This window comes from Chiloscyllium plagiosum, chromosome 7 (assembly GCF_004010195.1).
Source record: "Chiloscyllium plagiosum isolate BGI_BamShark_2017 chromosome 7, ASM401019v2, whole genome shotgun sequence".
NCBI classification, from domain to species: domain Eukaryota; kingdom Metazoa; phylum Chordata; class Chondrichthyes; order Orectolobiformes; family Hemiscylliidae; genus Chiloscyllium; species Chiloscyllium plagiosum.
Genome location: NC_057716.1, coordinates 61,390,587 through 61,412,894, shown reverse-complemented (window position 1 = coordinate 61,412,894; position 22,308 = coordinate 61,390,587). Strand labels below are relative to the sequence as shown.

General features: G+C 38.9%; 1 protein-coding gene and 1 long non-coding RNA gene across 3 annotated transcripts in view; one reads left to right on the top strand and one right to left on the bottom strand.

The window, feature by feature from the left end:
- The window catches only part of LOC122551635, a 35,058-nt gene extending 13,016 nt beyond the window's left edge, over nt 1–22,042 (bottom strand). The window contains exons 1-2 of the long non-coding RNA XR_006312151.1: nt 21,959–22,042; nt 21,599–21,649 (exon numbers count right to left, since the gene is read on the bottom strand). This is a non-coding gene — a long non-coding RNA (uncharacterized LOC122551635). The remainder of the gene's footprint in view (nt 1–21,598; nt 21,650–21,958) is intronic.
- Nucleotides 512–22,308, top strand: part of ifih1 (interferon induced with helicase C domain 1) — a 48,840-nt gene continuing 27,043 nt past the window's right edge. The window contains exons 1-4 of one of the 2 annotated variants that reach the window (XM_043693872.1): nt 512–699; nt 14,348–14,577; nt 15,865–16,075; nt 21,278–21,483. In XM_043693872.1, the coding sequence (XP_043549807.1) occupies nt 546–699; nt 14,348–14,577; nt 15,865–16,075; nt 21,278–21,483 (801 nt within the window). In that variant the 5' untranslated portion in view covers nt 512–545. Of the gene's footprint in view, nt 700–14,178; nt 14,264–14,347; nt 14,578–15,864; nt 16,076–21,277; nt 21,484–22,308 lie in introns of those variants that run through there. The other variant, XM_043693873.1, reaches the window with a different exon arrangement.

The following is a 22,308-nucleotide window of genomic DNA, read 5'->3' as shown; positions in this document are numbered from 1 at the left end:
ATTTAAATTATATACAATACATTTAAAAGATCTAGAAAATTTACATGGAAGAAATTCAAATTAATTGGCAAATTTCTCCTTAAATGTAAGATAACAAAATATGTTAAAGCTTACATAGAACTTAGGATGAATATATGGTGAGGGGATAGGCTATTGGTATTATTGCTGGAGTGTTAATCGAGAGAGACAGATCATGTTCTGGGGATCTGAGTTCAAATTCTGCCATGGCAGATGATGGAATTTGAATTCAATAAATATGTAAAATTAAGAATCGAACGATGACCATTAATCCATTATCAGAAAAATTCATCTGGTTCACTAATGTCCTATAAGAAAGGGAACTGCTATTTTTACCTCATCTGGTCTGCATGTGACTCCTGACCCACAGCAATGTGATTGGCTCTTAACTGCTGTATAGGCAATTAGGGATGGGCAATAAATGCTGCCTCATCCCCTCATCCTGTGAACCATTAAAAAAAAATCAGCTTCATTTCAGTCTTAGTTTGTTTTTAGTTGCAGAGATCATCCTGCAAATATTTGAGCTGATGCAATTGCAACAGTTTAGATTCTGTTGTGGTTCTGTTCGCCGAGCTGGAAGTTTTTGTTGCAAACGTTTCGTCCCCTGGCTAGGCGACATCATCAGTGCTTGGGAGCCTCCTGCGAAGCGCTTCTTTGATGTTTCCTCCGGTGTTTATAGTGGTCTGTCCCTGCCGCTTCCGGTTGTCAGTTTCAGCTGTCCGCTGTAGTGGTTGGTATATTGGGTCCAGGTCGACGTCTTCTTTTTGCAGTTGTGTACTGCAGTGTGTTGTGGCCCTTTTGAATAGTGTCCTGATGCAGCTTCGTTTGTGTGTGTTGGGGTGGTTACTTCCATAGTTTAGGACTTGGTCTGTGTGTGTGGCTTTCCTGTATACCCTTGTAGTGAATTCTCCGTTCAGTGTTCTCTGTACCATCACGTCTAGGAATGGGAGTTGGCTTTCTTTTTCTTCTTCTCTCATGAATCAGATTCCTGTGAGTGTGGCGTTGATGATCCGGTGTGTTTAGATTCTCCCAAATATCCAAGAGATTAATATCTATTTGTGGTTTCAGAAGGTTATTAAATAGATTCAGCCATAGAGTTAGCTATGCCACATTATTGCATTAAAGGCCGATTTAAGTAGACACTTTAGAATTTTTCTTTTGGCATTGGTATTGGTTAGTTCTTGTCCAAAATGTGCTTTTCTTAAAATTAAAATTTAAAATTAGTCTGTTTTATTAAGATTAAACAGTTCCATTGCTGAAGTCTCAGTTCTGTTGCCATCTTTGATCTTTGATACTTTGATCCCAGCCATGGGTTACAGTTGGTGAGGCTCAGAAACAAAATACAGCCATAGGCAGTTGGGAGTGGCAATACTGGAAATTTACTGATGAGCTAAGTTTGATATGGAGGAAGCTTATTAAAAAAAGATGATACTTGTAGAATCACAGAGGCATATGGCACATAAACAGACCCTTTGATTTAACTCATCCCAATCCTACCTAGTCCTATTTGCCAGCATTTGACTATATCCCTCTCAACCCTTCTTATTCATATACGCATCCAGATGCCTTTAAATGTTGTAATTATACCTGCATTCAGAACTTCCTCTGGCGGTTTGTTCCATATACGCACCAAAGGTTACCCTTCAGGTCCTTTTTAGATCTTTCCCCACTCAGCCTAAACCTACCACTAGATAGGTCAGCATTTACTAAACATCTCAAATTGCCCTCAAGTATGTGATGTTGTGTTCCCTTCATGAGCTGCTGCAGTCTTTGGGATGTAGGGACATCCACCGTGCTGAAAAGCAGGGAATTCCAGGATTTTGATCCAGAAAATGTGAAGAGATGCTGATATAGCTCCAAGTTAGGGTGATGTGAGGCTTGACTAGGAACTTGCAGATAATTGTGATCAGATATATCTGTTGCCCTTGTGTTTCAAGGTGGCGGAGGGCTCAGGTTTGGAAGGCATGGTTGGACGACCCATGTTGAATTTCTGTAGTGCATTTGCATATGGTGTAATTGAACATTATCTAATTCCATAGTTATACAAACACATTTTCAATGGTACTTTGGGAGTAGAATTCTGCCAGAAAGCCACCATGATTTCTGCCAACATGGCAGCTGCTATCGTAATAGGTGTCACCACCCCCTTCTACCCAGTCCCCAAAGAAAAGTCCCCCTTGCACATTACAGACCATATCCTTATATGTTTACATTTCAGCTGCAAAAAATTGTCTTCCAGTGGGAGCTATGGAATGTTTTTTGTGAAATGTAAGCTTTAGGTTCTGCTGTTACGTGCCCTGTTCTCCTTACAGTTGGTTAAATGACATGATAAAGAGGCAATTAGTGTACACCATAGAATGTTTTCTTGACTTAGAGAATCTGATTTCTTCATCATATTTTCTTACCTTTCACAGTTCTGCCTAATTTGTTTGCAAATTATGAGATTACACTGAATATTTTGATAATGATTCACTAGATACCATTTCATTTGTACATGGGACGAGAAAACAGGATGATGAGTTAAATTCTATGATTTGCATTCCACACCGAGCTAAATTTTAATCTCAAGCTGAAAGGATTTGACTCAGTGGTAATGAAGAATTGGCGATACCATTACAAGTTGGGTCACTCTGTGACTTTGAGGGGAATTGCCAGGTGGGCTATTAGGATCCATTGTCCTTCAAAATGATAAAGGTTGTGGATTTGGAAAATACTGCCAAAAGCGCTTGGGCAAGTAATTGCAATGCAACTTGTGGATGGCACACATTGCTGCTGCTGTGAGTGAGGTGGTTAAGGGAATGAATGTTTAATGTGGTTGCTGGGCTTGCAGTCAAGCTGGTCTCAAGCTTCTTGAATGCAGTTGGAGCTGGAACCATCCAGGCAAGGGGACAGTATTCCATCACACTCCTGACTAGAGCCTTATAGATGGTCAGCATACTTTAGGAAGTCATGAGCTGAGTCCAATATGCTCTTGTAGGCACACTATTTATATAGCTGGTCAAATTCAAATTCTATCGAGTGTCTGGTGCTGGAAAAGCACAGCAGGTCAGGCAGCATCCTAGGAGCAGGAAAATTGACATTTCAGGCAAAAGTCAATTAACCTGCTCCTAGGATGCTGCTTGACCTGCTGTGCTTTTACAGCACCACATTCTCGACTCTAATCTCCAACATCTGCAGTCCTCACTTTCGCCAAATTCAATTTCAGGTCAATGGTAACCCCTAGGATGTTGATAGTTGGTGATTTAGTGATGATGATTCCATTGAATCTCAAGGGAAGATGAATTAGACTCTCTTCTTAGAATCTGTCATTAGCTGGTACTTGTGTGACATGAATGTTACTTGCCATTTATCAACCTAAGACTCTATAATGTCTGAGTCTTGTTGTAGATGTACCTGATCAGGGATCATAATATTACTTATGTTGTAATTAAATCATTTTTGTGACATCCCTTTGTGCTTGACCTCTGTATTCCTCACCCGTTTCTGGTTCTGTAATTATATCACAACAGACAGGAAGGTAAGATGCTTTGATCTTCCTCTGAGGGCACTTGAGAATGGCCATTGTAAGTAACTTCAAGCAGCTCTTGGCTATAAGTGGCCAAACTTAGTTACAGACAACAAAAACCCTGCAGATGCTGGAATCCAAGGTAGACAAGCAGGGGGCTGGAAGAGCACAACAAACCAGGCAGTATCAGGAGGTGGGGAAGTCAACATTTTGGGACTGGGGGTGCGTGTAAGGGGAGCTGCAGATAAAGGAGAGGGTGGAGGAGTGTTTTGGCTGGGGAGAGGGGTGGAGGTATAAAGTAGTGATAAGTGAACACAGATAGAGGGGATGGTCTCATTGGTCGATGGGAGGAAAGAATCCAGTTGGTAGCTGGGAGGAAGGGTCATGCAGACTGCAATGTGCTCTGTCCACTGACCACTCATTTCATGGTTGACTGCATGGGCTCATTGCCTTGCTGGATGGCTATGCATAAGCTAGTGCTGGATGCTTCCATGACCTGTGCCATTGTTCACAAGATTTCTGACAGACTACACAATGTACCTGAAAGGTCCTGTTGTAGCTGATTTACAGGGATTTTTTAATGTAAGCTGTGTCAATGAGGTCACTATCTCTTCCTTGTGCAGCAGGTCGAGAGTGCATCCTCACCCTAGCCACTTTCTGGGTGACTCCATTCTCTTGCCAATGCTCCTGTGCATAGCTTCCCCATATAGCTGCTATAGCCCAACCTCTAATATGTATAGCTGGGTTTTGAGCTGATGCTTGCTAAGGTAAGGTCAAATGATGCAGTCCCATCTTTTGTAATGCTTTCTGTCAGTCCCTCATCTTCCAGGCACTTTATATTTTGTTGACCTGAAAGGGCAAAGATGGACAAGGATTTGATTTTGGGTTTGATAAAAGTTTAAGCAGGAAGTGATTCATGGAAGCTGGAAGCAGCTACCTTCTGTCATTTTGTGACTGTGAGGTTTTAGTGAGAGGAGTAAGAGTGTAAGAATAAGAGTATAAAAACCAAGTAGAAAAATACAGTGCTTTAAGTTTATATAATAAACCTAATTAAACACATTGTGGCACCTACACCACTAAAAGTCAAATGTTCTCTTACAGACTCTCAGACTTACTTTCACTCAGACAAAGATAACAGTCTGTTATGATACATTATTTTCCGTTGCAAACCAAGTGTAGGATCTTTCTGTGAACTAGTTAGTTTTTCTGATTATGCTAATTGAATGAATCTGCCACTGCAGTGAAACAGATTAGTTTATGTGCCTAACATTCAGCATTCACTTAAGTTTCAACTGTGTTTGGAGATTGTTTTGAGGTTTGTACCAAAACAAGTAACGTTTATCATTTAGTGCTAATGCACCCTGAACATAAGCAGTGGTATTGAAGGTAAATAGTCCTAAAGTGGTCACAGTCCGGTAGTAAAGTCAATCACAAAGTACCATCTGGTGTGAATTCTGTAATTTATAGCTGCTCACTAAAATAATAAAGATGATAAAAGCACCAGTGTACATTGAGAACCATCAGCACAGGTTCAGGGTCACTGGCTTCTTCTCTATCTGAAGGTCAGATCTTCTTTTATTATTACTTTAGATTGCATTAAGACTGTTCCCGTGACTTTTAGATTAGGTAAAATCTTATATTGCATGAGTTTCAACAGATGTGAATTTGTAGGATCATAAATTTAAAAATCTAAGCATTATCCAACTAGTTTAATTGCGTGTTACTCCATCATAATCTGTTGTAAAGGAGAATAAGCATCCAATTTAATTCAATGAACTCTTCTTGTGAGATTCTTATTTTGAAATGTGCCTATTGATTGCATAACAATGAGATCTGCAACAATATAAAACTTAAAAAATTCAGAACTGGTAGAATACAATACCCTACCAGAACTATGACATAAATTTAATAATGTATAATAAAATAAAAATAAACACTGCCTCGCGATGTATTTGAAATATTGGTGATACCAAATTAGAATAGTTGCAAGAAAAGATTAAAACATCAGCAACTACTCAAATACAGAGTGTGGATAAGTTTTGTTCCACAAGAATGTAATCTCTGATCGCTACTTGACAGAAATATAAAAATCCATTCCAATTAATCAAGCATCAGAAGTTAAAAATACTGATGTTAGTAATATAAAAACATAAACTGCTTCAAGTACTCAGCAATTTTGACAGCATCTGTGGAATGAGGAACACAGAGTTTATGAGTAGAATCTTATGGTGGCCTGAGTGATGTGGGCAATGGCATCATTAATGAAAGAATCAAACAGAAGGTCCAGCAATACCTTTCCCAATGTCAGACACATCACGTTGTATCTTGTACACATTTGGCAAGGTGAATTTCGCACTTGGCAGCGACATGTTGCCAATTAAAGGGGATTATAGTTTGTTAAATCTCTTATTAATAGCACAAATTGCCTCCTTAATGTTCAGGTTCTAATCTTGCCAAATTCAGTGAAAAAGCTGAAATTCTCAACATGCAATTCAGAGCGGGCACCTGGGGACTGCATCTTGCCACTGATTGTGTGATCCTCCATGTGGGTCAGCACCAGACAGCATCTCTGGATGCCAGCCACACACATCCCTTATCAATAGATATTGGTATCTGACATTTGCAAACATCTCACGATCATCCTGGCACATCCCTAGTACACTTGCAGGCCACGTAGGAAGCACAAACTAGCATTTTAAAGCACGGTAGCAACTAGCATTAAAAGGCTGTTCCAAGGATACATCACACACGGGGACAGGCACCCAGCTCACGGACTGGACCATGCTCCATCTCGGGGCAGAGTTATAAGATTTACTGTTTTAATACTCACTCACACAGCGCCTACCTGTTTGCTCACAGTATTTATGCCTTACCTTGCTATATCATCAGTCCAGGCATACAACTGGGCAGCTTATTTTACTAGTCATGGGGCGGCTGAGTACATGGCAGAGTCACACCTGCACATATGCCAGTAATGTATGCACCAAAAGTACTAAATTAACAGCAAGAACGCAGCCGTGTCTCAAAGTCTTAGGGTTGTAGTCCTCAGTGAAGTTCATGAAAGTAGCCATTAGGAGGTTCCAGCACAGTAATTCAGTTTTAATCCCAGTCCAGAGGTTTGGCCACAGTCATGTATCTGGTTAGAAATTCTCAGTCAAGGGGCCTGTGCATCAGTAATCTAGGGAGTAGGTCATAGTCAGAGCAGGAGATCCATACTAGTCAGTCAGTGGGTGAGAATTAATGCAGTTGGAGAGGTCGACATACATCAGTCTATGCACTTCTTGTCTCTAACTTTGGTCAGGTCACTCAAGTCTGTGCATTGGACAGTCTGTGTCGACAAAACTGTGAGGAAAAGGGGTTAGGAGGCTGTGTAGGAAGGTGATTCGGCAAAGTGCTCTTTAGGATTGTGGACTGCAGATATGGGAAGAAAGGAAATGATATTTGTGAAGGGGGCAACAATATCGGGGAAGGGGTAATAATATGGCAAGGCATAGATGGAAAAGGGCATCCTGACCTCAAGTTGGGCAATGTATGAGCATACCAGGCATGGGTCACCTCTTTTTGCCAGGACTTGGGAGGGTGGGGTTAAATGGTCGGCAAGTGAAGGCTAAAATGGATGGGTTAGCTGGGGTCCTGTGGAAGTGTTGTGCCTATGGGGTTTATGGGAAGGGCAACAAGAAGGACACTGGGTATTCATGTCTCACCAACATATAGATTCAGTGGCTGGGAGCCATTGGCCAAGAGTTGCCTTCATAGTGCTGTAAATTGAATAGGAAAGGAAATAGTAGCGACTCTACTCAGAGTGGGAATGGCAAGGAACTGAACCTGTGACAGAGGGTGTTGACTGATATAAAGACACTTAAAAGGGAACAACATTACAAACAGACTAATGCACTGTTCAGATTACAAATTCCCTGGTCATTCTAATACCTTGGCCTATTATTCGTTGTGCAGCTCCCTGCCCAGTCATCACTGACCACCTCATTCACACCAACAATTTTAGATACAGAAGCCAGGGAAAGAACACATATTATATGGTGAGGAGCAATGATAGTGGTGGAGCCCATTGCCTTGTATATGCCTAGTTCATCTTGCTTTTGCAATGTGTAGCAGACCCTCAACATAGATGTGGCCATAAAAGTAGGCATCACACTGGCACAGTCACATTTGGGGTTACACAGAACATCAAAGAGATGTAACAGAAAAACAGTGTAATTTATAGAAACATAAATAATTGTTACTCATGTCACCAAAATGCCCTGAATATGTTTTCTTCTTCTGCCTCCCATGACATTTTAGTTTCATTGCCAGTTCCGCTGCTGGCATGGAGGAAGCCTGCTTGGTATCTATAGCCCCAGAGGTTTGGTCAGGCAACTGCAGAACAGTGTACATCTGGATGGTGTAGACATGCTGAGGGTCTTTTAGACCATAAGATGTCGGAGCTGAAGTAGGCCGTTCAGCCCATCATGTATGCTCCGTCATTCCCTGAGATCTTGGCTGATCCGATAATCCTTAGTACCACTTTCCTGCCCCCAGGAAACACACAAACACCCTTACTAATAAAAATATCTGTCTACCTCAGCCTTGAATACACTTAGAGTGAGGTAGTCAGGGTCATACAATCATACAGCATGGAAACAGACCCTTCAATCCAACTAGTCCATGCTGACCATGTTCCCAAACTAAACTAGTCCCACTTCATTGCATTTGGCTTACATCTCTCCAAACCTTTCCTATTCATATACTTATCCAAACATCTTTTAAATGTTGTAACTATACCAGTACCTACCACTTCCTCTGGCAGTTCATTCCACACACAAACTACTGTCTGTGTAAAAACGTTGCCCCCCAGGGTCCTTTTCGAAATCATTTTCTTCTCACCTTAAAAATATGCCCACTAGTTATCACACTTTTGAAAACCTCCCACTTGTCAGTCATCCCCTTTACTTCGAACTGTTTATTCCAACCAATCATTGAAAGTTCCTGTCTCATGCCATTAACATTTTTCTTCTTTCAATTAAGAACTTTAACCTTTATGGAAGGTCTACCCTTTTCCAGAACTATTTTAAAACTATTAGAATTATGATCACTAGTCCCAAAGTGTTCCCCTTCCAACATTTCACCATCAGCCCTCTGTGGTAAAGAATTCCACAGATTCAGTACTGTCTAAGAGTACTGAAATCCCACTTCACCTCTGTCATATTTGAGCAATCCTTTACTCTGAGATTATGCCATCTGGTCATGGACACTCCAAGAAGGAGAAGCAACCTCTCAGTATCTACTCTGTCAGGCCTTCCAGTATGTTTGAATAAGTCACATCTCATTCTTGTAAACGCCATTAAGTACAGGGCCCAATCTATTCAACTAGTCCTCATAAGAGAACTCCTCTGTACTTGGGATCAACCCAGTTATCCTTCTCTGGACTGCCTGCAATGGTGGTATATTGTTTCTTAGCTAATGGGCCCAAAACTCTGACAATATTATAATATAACACAATGTTATTGGTATCTCTGCAGGGCAGGTCTTGGTCTTCTCCTGCAAGGAAAAGATTTTCTCCTTGTAGGTGCTTCGGAGTTACATGTAATGCATCCCTCCACCCATCATGGGCCTTTGGGAGCTATTGTGGGTCCTCTTCTGGAATGAGAGAAAGGGAGGGATTGTGTGAGATGAAAGTGGGCAGCATAGCTGCTGTTGCTGGTGCATTAAAGACGATGAGGTATCTGAATGAGTGGGTAAGCAGTGAAGAGACCTCAGGGCTAGTTGTTTTAAGGGATGCTGGATCAAGTGAGGGAAGCAATAATGAGAGTAGCAATATGTTCATGGGAGCTGGGTGCAGTACCAGAGAGAGACTGAGTCTAAGGCAACAAAGAGAAATGTTTTGTATAAATCCTGGTGGAATGGAGAAGGTCATTCACCATTTTTTGGTGGTGCTGGTCATTGCTCCTCCCCATCATGGTGGAAATGAACCAGGCTAGTGGCACAATCTCCTCTGTTGGTCCTCCAGGAGGATCTTTGTCCTTTGCAGAACTCCTTGATCTGAAATTCCAGGAACCTACCAAAGAATTGTGATGCCATATTCTTCTTTTTTGACATGTTTAGACTGTGTCCTTGACCAATTGGGGCAGCTCCAGAATGCAAGTGTTCATCCAGATGCACAGCAGCGTTTTAAATATGCAGCGGGTGCCAGAGTCTTTCACTGGATATCTGCTGAATGTTTCAGGAATAGTGCCTGGTAATAGGGGACAGAGTTAGATGTGAGGGCACTATGAGTCAGGATATGTCATTAATGAGGTGTGCTTGGTAAGATTGGTGAGATAAAATCTCACTGAGCCTTCGGGCAAGAATTCTTTCAAACAATGATGAAACTTACACTCAGCCAAAAATTGTAAGATTCGACCATAAGTTTCAGCTTTTGACCCTACATCAGAGTTCTGACAAAAGCTCATTGATTTGAAATGTTGAGCTGAATTTTACTTCATGGACCTACCTCAGCCCAGCGAGGGACCAGCAGTTCATGCTCACCATGGGGATGCAGACAGCTACCCCAGAGACAGGACAGTCAAATGGACAATGGTAACCCCATAAACTGAGGGTTAAAGAAGGTTCCTTTGCTATCGTATAACAGGGGGCCCACTCAGTAGGTGGGTTCCGCTGAAGCCACAGCTAAATACTAAAAGACTGGATGGTTAATAAACGGAACTGTAAATACGATAACTGTAAATTCGATTAATTCAATCTGTTCTCTGTAATGTTAAGACATGCAATGTGTATATATATGAACGACATGACCAATTGTACAGGTACCAAAGATTTATTTTTATGAAGTATATTTTGAAATAATAAAAAAAGAATTTTACTTCATCGTTCTGATATAAGGTGAAAAACCAAGCCTCAAGCCGCAGAACCAGTTCAACAAATTTAACTACCAGATGGACATTATGTGGATTGCCTCCCAATGAAACATAATTGGATGGTTAATTATGCAAATGTATGCCTGCCTGTGTGAAATGGGCAGTCAATCAACCTCACAATCTACTGTCCAGTAGAAAACATACCTCTGGGCTTCACAGTAATGACAGGTTGCTAGTTTACTGGCTTCTAGATTAGATTAGATTAGATTACAGTGTGGAAACAGGCCCTTCAGCCCAACAAGTCCACACCGACCCGCCGAAGCGAAATCCACCCATACCCCTAACCTAACCTAACACTACAGGCAATTTAGTATGGCCAATTCACCTGACCCTGCACATCTTTGGATGGTGGGAGGAAACCGGAGCACCCGAAGGAAACCCACGCAGACACGGGGAGAACGTGCAAACTCCACACAGTCAGTCGCCTGAGGCGGGAATTGAACCCGGGTCTCTGGCGCTGTGAGGCAGCAGTGCTAACCACTGTGCCACTGTGCCGCCCATTCTCCTGTCTCCATTTCCACTACCTGTGGACCAGTTAAATTCATGTATTCATCCTGTTTCTAGTTCCAGTACAGCTGAGTGTTTCCATCATTTTCTATTTTTATTCTGATATTTGCACTATTTTGTCTTTAACTTTAATGATGTTAATGTAGTGTTTGTTCAGGCTATGAGTTTAACCTGGATTCAATGCAATACAAAAGAAGTAGCAACTAACCTGAAATTGTGGATCTTGAGTTTACAATTTCCAACAAAATATTGGCGATGGAAAGTTGGGGTAAATCCTCGTTACTAGATGAAACCAGGACAAACTCCATATTTTCACTGGAATGGAGACTGGGAATGAGTGTAAGTCTGACTTGCAGCCTTTCCCTGGGGAAATGTAATCAAGTTTCGAGAGCATCCATTCTAACCTTCACATTCAGATTTTTTCCTGTGATTCAATATTGTATATTTTTTTATATACTGGCAGATTTTGACCCATCTGAAGAAGCCAGTTTCTTTGCTTTGTGAATAATGGTGACTATAAAATTTAGAATACTGAATATAAAGATATCATTTCACTAATATTGCTTTAAAGTTTCATAGTGTAGAAGAGTATGTTTGATCCAGCAAGCCTTAATATCATTGTGGATGCACATAAGTAAAGGCTTTTTCAGAATGCATTTCTGCGTATATGTTTAGCGGATAAATCACAATTCTCCTTTTTGAGTAGTATATAATGATAATCATTTTGACAGTTACGCACAATCTGAAGCAATGTAACATATAGTTTTACACATTTCAATCAGCTTTGAGATCACGGAATAATTAAGCTAACATTCTGTAAGTATGTGGGGAAGAGAGTTAAATCCATACTGACAAGTTGCTTGTGGCAATATAGTAAGGGTAATTGATTTCTGATCTAAGACCTAATGTGCAATGACAACTGAATGCATTAATTTATACCCTATTCCATTTTTACTGCCGTCTCCTGTTAAGAGCTTGTTTTATTATTGTGGCCATAATTTCCCAAACTCCCAAATATCTGCTTCAGTTCTGTTCAACTGGAAATTGGTGGCTTTACATAAAGTATGACAGACATGTGTGAAGAGGAGAAAAGTTATAGTGAGAGTCAACTATCATTTCATCACATTTTCATGACCAAAATCATGCAATTTGTAGAATTCTGGCAGCAGATTTCTCAGCAGCTTTTCAGTCTGGAGATCTGGCTAAGCAACAGGGAAAAAAAGAAAAGATTTAAACAAGAAAAATATTTGCTTGTTTTCTGATCTTGTATAAATATAATTGAAGAAGCATGATATTTTAACAGTAAAACGTCAGGACTTAACCAAAATGGTTTTCATGAAGGTTGCTTTCAATATTACATAGAAACTTTTAAATAAGTAACAGTTTTCTGGGTAGGATAAACAAGTTTGTAGTTAGAAAACACACATTTTTTTGCTGAATGGTGTGTTAACGTTCAAGTTATATTCCTCCCCTGTGGGTGTAAAAGAAAACAGAAATATGTTGAAATGACTGTACGGTTCTTGCCGGACCACTATTTTGATATATAGAAAATGAGTCTGACCAGAATGTCTCACTTGCCAATGTTTTTGGCTTCCCCTGGGGCTTTAACAAGATTACTGGGTATATGTAATCAGAGACATATTTCCTGGCTGTTTGTGTTTCTTAAATTACATTATCAAACAACAATTAAATAGAAGAGGCTAATAACAAGACAAGTTTACATATTCAACTTTTTAGAAAAGTGAAAATGTTCTCCTTTTTATGTACTTTCTTTCTCTTATCCTTTCTTTAATTTTCCTGTATCATGCACCACCTTCACTTGATATGGTGATATCCTGTTTTCAATCTTCTCTAGTGCCTTTCTGAAACCAGGAACTGAGAAATATGCAGAAGTTGCCAGGTGTACTTTTCTGTTGTTTTTCTTCTTGGTTAAACAGAACAATGCATCTGCTTAGTATTTCCTTATCATTACTGTGAAGAACAGATAACATAGAACAATTGTACATTACAGCTTTTAAGTGCTGCAATGCCTTATCAGTCAGTCTTGGAAGTCGATTACTTTTTAGAATTGTTTTCCAACCGGAAAAGTACTATTTGTAAAGTTTCATAGTTCCTGCAGTCTTTGCAATTTCCTTATTACATTTATAAAGTGGATACCTCAGCCTATTAGTGGGAATAAAAACCTATCCATTTTAAAGAAGAAGGTAGGTCAAGGAGAGTGAAATAATTCCACAGAAGCTGGTGTCCCATCACTAAGTCACCCTTTATTTACATGTGACGAATCCTTGACACTGATCCAGCTTCCTCAGAACCAGCTCTCAGAGTGAACAGGATGTCTGACACGCGAGCTGTCAGCCATGATTCCCTGATTGGACCAGATTAACAGCCCCAATCAGAGAACTCATTTCTACGAAGTCCAGTTGGATGATCTTGTTACACTCACTAAAGTAAGCATATTTTATGCTTTATTGAAAAGTTAACCTTGATTGTTTTTAACATCAAATTTATTCAGAGACATGTGGCACGGTGGCTCAGTGGTTAGCACTGCTGCATCACAGTGCCAAGAACTCAGGTTTGAATCCAGCCTCTGGCGACTGTCTGTGTGGAGTTTGCACATTCTCCCCGTGTCTGTGTGGATTTCCTCCGGGTGCTCCGGTTTCCTCCCACAGTCCAAAGATGTGCAGGTCAGGTGAGCAGGTCAGGTGAAAAGGCCATGCTAAATTGCCCATGGTGTTAGGTGCAATAGTCAGAGGGAAATGGGTCTGGGTGAGTTATTCTTCGGAGGGTCGGTGTGGACTTGTTGGGCCTAAGGGCCTGTTTCCACTCTGTAGGGGAATCTAATCTAATCTAATGTCAGAGTTTTTTTGCTGTGAATGGCAATGTTAGCAATGAGTGAGTGGAAAACCTAAGAAAGTTTAACGAATGAAGTGGCAGCTGAATAATTTTGGATGAAGAACAGATTCACAGCCATCTAACCTTGGAAAGGCATACAACATGCTGAATGTGCTTGAACAGTGAGGCAAATAAGCATGTCTTTTCAGGGTTAGGAGATTAGACCATAAAATGTTGGATCAGCAATAGACCACACAGCCCACTGAGTCTGCTCTGCGATGACATCATGGCTATTCTGATAATCCTCTGATACTTCTACTTATGCTCCAAGCTTTTTAAGGTCACATCCACTTTTGCGTATTCTTACTTGCAGTACTAGTCAACTGGGATTCATAAAGATTTCAGCACACTTGCCAACAGATGTTAATTTTGTCTGAGACTAAACAGCCATTTGTTGAACATGTTCCATTTTCAGGATTCCATACTATTGGTACAAAAAGGACCAAAAAGTGTATTATATGTTGATCTTACTCCACATTCCATCATCTTGAAGTTTGCTGTACACATATTTTAGATTCCGATGAGGAGAGCAATGAGAAAGGAAGACAATCACCGGTTCCTGAGATCCGCCTCCGAGACTATCAGCAAGAAGTTGCAGCTCCAGCGCTGGAGGGTAAAAATCTCATTATCTGCCTGCCCACAGGAAGTGGAAAAACCAGGGTTGCTGTCTACATTACCAGACATCATCTGGACAAAATGAAGTTACAGGGAAAAACAGGGAAGGTCATAGTGCTTGTTAACAAGGTAATTCACTGTTACTTTGTTTGTAGGTATACTGTGGCAACTGCAGTATTTTAAATACCATTTTTGTGGCAATATTCACAATTGAGAGTTACGTTGCTTGGATTACACCAAATGAGGAAATCAAATCTCTGTGAACCCCTCGAATCTGACAAGCATATATCTTTTTAAATTGGAGATGGACAGATAATTCCAAAAACTCATTTTTATAATTGAAAATTTTTGCAACAGTATAAACCAGAAATGACATGAGACAATCTCCTCCTAAGTAGCTGTATTGAGCCACTGGTCTGAAATTCAGAGCTGAGGAATAAAGTACAGCTAGCAAGACCAGAGCAGTGACTTGTAGCCTTTTTGGCAAGGAAGAACTATAGCAGATCTATAAACATCCTAAATTCTAGGTACACATAATCTACTTTTTCAAAATGCCAACCTAATCTGCAAATACCATCAGAGATTTGATTAGGTGATTCAATGTTAATTAGCAAAATATATAAGCAGAGGATTCCTCTTCATTCGTAGGACTGCAACGCATGCACATAAATGAATTTGTCTCCGAAAAATAAAATTCTGATGTATTTCCCTCTTTTACCATCGCAATGTCCTGACAATTGACATTAAAGAGAAAAGAAAGATGAATACTGTTATCAGGAAGAAAACAAAATTCCTTTTGGGAAAGTAAATACAGATTAAAGAGAGATGTTGAAATGGGAATGATGAGAAAATGTTCCTTGGGTCCCAGTTTTAGGAGGGATAAAAGAGAAATATATTCTTGATATAATGATGATCACAAGAAGGTTTTATTTGGAAGGGAAGAGAAGGAAACTATGAGATGTTGAAGGGAATTAAGAGGGGAATAATGGAAAGAAACCCAAGTTTGAAATATTGAGGATTCAATTTCTGATCCTGCTACATCTTGAGCGAAGTTGTAAGGCTTAACACGCTGACATGGAGGTAATGAATAAACACTGATCTAATATTGGATGACAGCTTTATAGAGATTACCGTGTTTTGGTTTTCTTGCATCAGTAAATGACAATAGCATTGTTCTTATTTTATTAAAGCCAAAACTGTTTCATGAATATCTGTTGAACTAAAAGATAAAAAGGATAAAGAGCTTGTATTTACATAAATCTTTCCCACACTCAGGATGTCCCTAAGCTCACTAAATACTGCAGCCACTGCTGTATTCTAAGGAAAGCACCAAACAACATTAGATTCCTATTCAAATTCAATTGCGTTGACAAAAATTACACAATATTGTTTCTCTTTCATTCATATGTATCCCAGGTGCCTTTAGTTGATCAGCATTTCCGCAAAGAGTTCAACCCATACCTGAAGCATAAATATAGTGTCAGCAAAATAAGTGGTGATACACAACTGAAGATCTCCTTCCCTCAAGTGGTGCGTGAGAATGACATTATTATCTGTACAGCTCAGATCCTGGAGAATCAGCTGGCTGAATCAAACATAAATGATGCTGACAATCTTGAAATTTCAGGTAATGTTTTACTCTTCAACACATTTTCATATGCACTGATAATTATAATACTTCAATCACTTTGACTTGTAATAGATCAGGATGCAACAATAAGACCTTTGACAGTTCACAGGCCACACATAAAGGAGGTCTTTTAAAATGTTTCATTAAATAGTAATTCATGCGAGCAAATGTTAATTAAAAGGAGATTTTTGCTCTGATTTGCCAGTTTTATATCAATTCCCTGTGGAAATTAAGACAAATTTGAAATGAGGCATGTTTTCCCTAAAATAGGATTGTTTCTAAGACAAATCTGGGAACATTTTGAATTGAAGATTGCAAAGTTTAAAATTTTGCTCACTTCTGCAGGGTTTTGTTATACCGCTGCTTTTGCGTTTCAAGAGTATTTTCTTAGCATTCTGTTTCTGTTTACTGTGTTGATTTGCAATTCATTGTTGATGCAGGGTTACTTTTCAGATTTTGCACTGGTTGTGTCACTTGATTTCAAAAATCCCTTCCACCAGCCCAACAAAATCAAACGTTAAAACTCATTTCATGGGGAGAAAGCAACATTCTATCTTCCAAGAAAGAATATTATTCAGCTTACTGGTTGGGAAAAATACATTACATCGTATTTTGTCAGTGTCAGCTGGGAAAAACATGTTATTCTGAAAAGTAGTAACGTTGTGAACACAAAGTACTATGTCCCAAAATTTCTGAGAATTCATTGTATTAGAATAAATGTTACTGTATAGGACTTCTGTCTACTCTAATTGCAAATTGACCCCCATTCCACAAGATGGGGACAGATTCATTTTCAAAGCTAAAATAGGCCTCTGACACTTGCAACAGTGTATGAGCTGTGCCTGCCTGGCCCTGATTCTCCTCCCTCCCTCAGTCCACTTGTGTATTGCAGAATTACTCATTGCGTCTTACTTCACATTTTCCTGACGTAATACAGAATTGAAGACTTCTTTCTGCAAGCTTGTGTCTCTACAACAAAGAGCATAACTGATTCCCTTTTGAAAGGAATTGATTGGCTTATCTGTGAAGGTTTGGGCTGTCTGCAGAGTCAAGGAGACTCAAGCCAGTTTGCAACTACCAGATGCTTAGCTGAGCCATAGGAACGAAGGAAGGAATTTCCTTGTGAAGATGAGAAACATGTCCCACATCCCACATAACCTCACCGTGCCCTATGCACTGCACCACCTCCCCCATACCATATGAGCATATGCCAGGGCATGGTGTAAGTTCTGCCCAGGGTTCTCATTCCAAAAACACATTACACTACCCTACCCCACCCGCAAATGGAATACTAAAAGCAAGTGAGGCAGAACTCCAGCCAAGATGGAATTCTGCTCATATTCTACTCCTGTTCCCCCCAAATTGAAATTGAAACATGCTTTTCTGAGCACAGGGATTTCAAGGCGTTGTTCAGTAAGAATTTGCCTGCAATCAATTATCTGATTTTAACTTGTAATCCAACATAGTTTGTCACGGCAGTGGCAATTGTTTCTCCAAATTTTTAAGAAATTTTTTTATTTCTTTGCAATTTGCTGTGCTCCAGGATGTTATCTACCACTGAGCGTTGATGATTGCAGCCTACATTCAGTGTTCTAACTAAGGCTAGATGTAGTAACTTCTTTTTCCATAAATGCTGCAATTATAAAATGATTTTATTATCTATCTATTTTAATAGTTAGCATAACTAAAAAACACACTCCATATAGACATATTTTTACACAGTCCCTTGAATACTCATTTGATTTCTCTGGATCGAGTCCAAAGTGTTTCTCAGCTCCCAACAGATAATTTCCATTCCTTTTCTTTCTCAGCCTGGTAAATTTTAACCTAATAATTGCCACTCCTAGTAAGGCCTTTTCTAGTTATTTACCCTTGGGTATATGCCTTATTTCAAATCCTCATGAACTTTATCTTTTCTAGTCTGAGTGTGAGCTCCACTTCCATTCCAGCATGATGAGTCCTCAGCCTCAAGTCATTCTGCCTCTCCCAGATCCTAGTAAACTGCCAGTGTCTTTCTATGGCAATGTGAAATACATGGTTCTTGTATCCAGATAGAAATGCTGATATACTATCCCTGGGACTCAAACTTCCTTTTATTTTGTAGAAAAATTGATATTTTAAAGCATAACTGTTCACAACCCAATATTTTTAATACCTTCCTGGGAACTTGACAACCAGCAGTGTAAAGACTGATGCTGCAGCCACTGTTTCTACATCTTCTTGCAGAAAAACAAAACATACCTCCCCTTTGTCTTTAATAAACATATCACCAAGGCCTGTTTCTCTGCGAACTTAAGAACTGGTCACAGGGCAACTCCACTTTATTCTAAGTTTAAAGAGAGTGGCTAAATCTTATAAACCACTTATCTGCAACATAATGTGTAGAGCAATATCGAATCAGGGGATAGTTGAAAGCCTACCATCTGTCAACAACCTAAAATTACAGGAAACACATGTCCCTTGTACATCGAGATGCAGTCAGAGATAACAGTGATATTACAGTCAGTGACATCCTGCCTGGTTAGATTAGAAAACTGTTACAAAGTAAATGTGGAGTCAATGGTGAAAAAGAATATAGTGGAGTTATATTCAAAAATAAATAATGAAGGAAAAAATAAATTCAGAAGTTTGCAACAAATAAATCTTGGAACAAATCCAGATCACTCTAGAAGCTTGTGCTAGCAAAAGAAGGATCTCAAATCTGCTTCAGACTTTTAATTTTTCTTTTATCAAGTTGATTAAAAGATAATAAATAAACTGTTTGAACAAATTTTTTTTTAAAGAACGTCTTCAACCACCAACCATGTCCATGGGCGTAAGAGCACCATAGATTTTAGATGGATAGATTTTAGGAACTCCATTCTCACTCCTTTCCAGTGTACTCACTGACTTTATAAGCCTTTGCGCCTTCCGCACTTAGACAAACTATTTCCAACTTGTAAATCTTTATGTACCAGTTCAGTGTTCAAGAAGTGGTGGAATCAGTGTTCTTTCATTCTCAAATATGGAACTTTGTACTAAAATGGCATGCTTTTAATTGCTTAGTAATTTTCAGAGGTCATAGATCATGTAGTTTTGCTGCTATGGACGGGAGAACTGATTTTCAACTAGAATAAATAATAAATCAGAAGGGAACAATCACTTAAAATTTACAGCTGACATTCCAATAACAGGGTTAAAGTTGGAATGTTAAATTGGTCCGGGATTGAAATGTAGGTGGGAAACTGCCCCTGGCCAGTCACCATCAGATGTTACAGTGTGGGCAAAACAAATATTTATTTCTAAATTGTGAACACTTCTATACTGGCTACTAATGGGGATTGCTGGTCTGTTTCAAAACTTTGAGTATGTCATATGACAAAAGATCTTGTTTTCTTACAAAAATTGGCAAGAAAGTTATTCAGGCAGCAATAAATTAATTAATACATGCAAATATACATAAAATGCTTCCATTCTTGGATATTTGATTAGTGTTTGTAACATGTATTAATCCATAAAAATTGCTAAAGTACAACTGGCCACCTTCCCTAAGATTTAACAGCTCCCATCTGCCTTTTAGAAATAACATTCCAGACCAAAGGTCTTCATGACCTTGGTTTCGTATTGGTTTGAAAATTACTACATTGAGTTTTGTAGACATCAATAAATTAGCTAGTAAACTGCAAAAATAAAAATCCAATTGCTATGTAAACTGCTATTCAAGCATTAGCTTTATTTTAATAATAAGTAAAATGCATACTGTTGTCTCAATTGCTCAACCTTACTTAACAGTGATTACAAATACTTCAAAATTGCAAAAGAATGTTTGATGAGCTTTGTTCTAACTGATTGCACATAATAAAAGCCTATTGTAATCAAGTTATGTAGGTAATATAAAGGAGAGCATTTAGAATATGGATGTAATCTAAGTATCGTCCACATTGCAGCTTCATTATTCATTTGAATGTTTTGTTAGCCCCGTCTTGGCTCAGACACAACAGTGTTATCACTAAAAGGGCAAAGTTTCACCCCCACTCCTCGAGATGCAAACTCATAATCTGAGCCACCACTTGAATATACTAGTCACTATAAGAGGGCCATCTACTCCCACAGGTGGACATAGACAATGTACTATTTGAAGAAAAGTAGGCAGTTTCCCCCAGTGTGCTAGCCAACATTTACCTCTCAACCACCGCTGTCCAAAACAGGTTATCTGATCATAAACAAAAACAGAATTTGCTGGAAAGACTGTGCAAAGAAATCAGAGGAAACGTTTCAGGTCGAGTGACCCTTCTTCAGAACTCAGAGGCTGTCAGATCTGCTGAGCTTTTTCAGCAATTTCTGTTTTTGTTTATAATTTTCAGTGTCCACAGCTCTTTCGGGTTTTCTGATCACTTGTACAATCTTTGTCAATGAGATCTTGCTGTTTACAAATTGACTGTTAAGATTTATTACAATAAATAATGCAATGTGTGATGTACTTTGATCCCCTCAATCAAAAGTCAGTTTATTACTTATTCCCAGCCATGCATATTTCCATGCATTGACAGTATGTGTTCCATATTTGACTATCGTGGCAGATATCACAAATTTGTGTTTCTTGTGTGCAGTGTTCCATCCTGAATTTTAGGGAAGGATATCAATGGACAAATGGGATTTTACTACCTATTAAACTTGATGAATGGAAAAGCTTGCAAGGCATGCTGGTCTCTGCAAAGTTCCTCAACAAGATCACTAATTCTTAATAGACGATACAATTCCAAATAAAAATATTTACATCTCAGCAAGAACACAGAGCATGCCTCAACTTTATTAGCATTTTAACCTATTTTCCAAGCAACCTACTCAGATATTATTATACACTAAGGAGGACTTGAACCCAGGACTCCTGATCCAGCCATAGACACACTACCACTATGTCATCTTTATTTATCTGCTATTCTGTTTGTACTAGTCGAAGAAAACTATCAGTCATTGATATAAATTTGCAATTTGCCATCAAAGCAGTAACCTGGCAAACTAGACTATAGACTGAAAATTGTTTATATTCTAAACTGGAAAATCTGTATCTCCAGATTACCTGCTGGGAACTGAAGAGAAAAAAATCCCCCATATTTATAAAAGAAGTTGCACATTGTACATCAATTAATGCTTTTGAAGATTTTATATTCTGAGAATGTGAGTTTCTGTAAAATGATATAAACACTTTGTTCTTACCAGATTTTTCATTGATAATAATTGATGAATGCCACCACACTCAGAAAGAAGGAGTGTACAAGAGCATAATGACCAGATACATTGAACAAAAGCTGAACAATAAAAAAGGAATTGTACAAGTCTCACTTCCACAGATCCTAGGACTGACAGCATCGCCTGGTGTAGGTGGCGCAAAGAATAGAAAAAATGCAGAATCGCACATTATACAAGTAAGAGTTTACATTTGTTCTGCCTACTTCTTTCCTTTATGAATGGGAATTATCTGAAACCTATTCTTTGTCCATCTTCAACAATAAGGAACAACTCTTAAAAGAGATCCCCTACCTTAGCAGGTCTGCATGTGAATGCACATTGCTGAAGATAACAGCATGGTATCTGTGAAATTAATCAAACATGTTGGTAAACAGAAGAAAATACTAACATTAGAAGTTGCTTCATACAAAGATAGAAAATGAATATCGAAAGGGAATAATAATGTTATCCTAAAATCTGACTTAAGCCTTTTAACAATCCTAAAACATCATGTACATAACTCTCAGCACTTGGTATTTGTTTTAATAATTTTACTAATATTTGCAAATAAAGTAAAATATAGGAGTAATATTTGTCCCCTTCTGGGCTTTTAATTAAAAGTTAATGATGATATTATGTACTTCACAATTAGTTGTATTATATTTCTTTTACCTCTATTGCTTTGAAAATTGCTGTGGTCTTCTGTTTCTTTTGAAACAAAATCTTCAATCAGTTTCTATTAATAGACTGGTCGACTCATTTTTAACTTGTTAGAGAGCCTCTTGTTTCTATTGAGCTACAATTTTTTTTGATAAGGTTTTGTTTTAAGTAGCCCCATAAAGTAACTAGATTGGCATATCAGTTTCACTTCCTTAAGCCACTGGCCAAAATGCCAGTTTCAACAAAACTCTGCCTATGAGTTAGTTGCTTTAGGGTGTGATCAAGTATATATCTATTTTGCAAGCAGTATTGAACAATGTTAATTACTAAATAATTATCCTGAAAACAGTTACTTTGGAGCA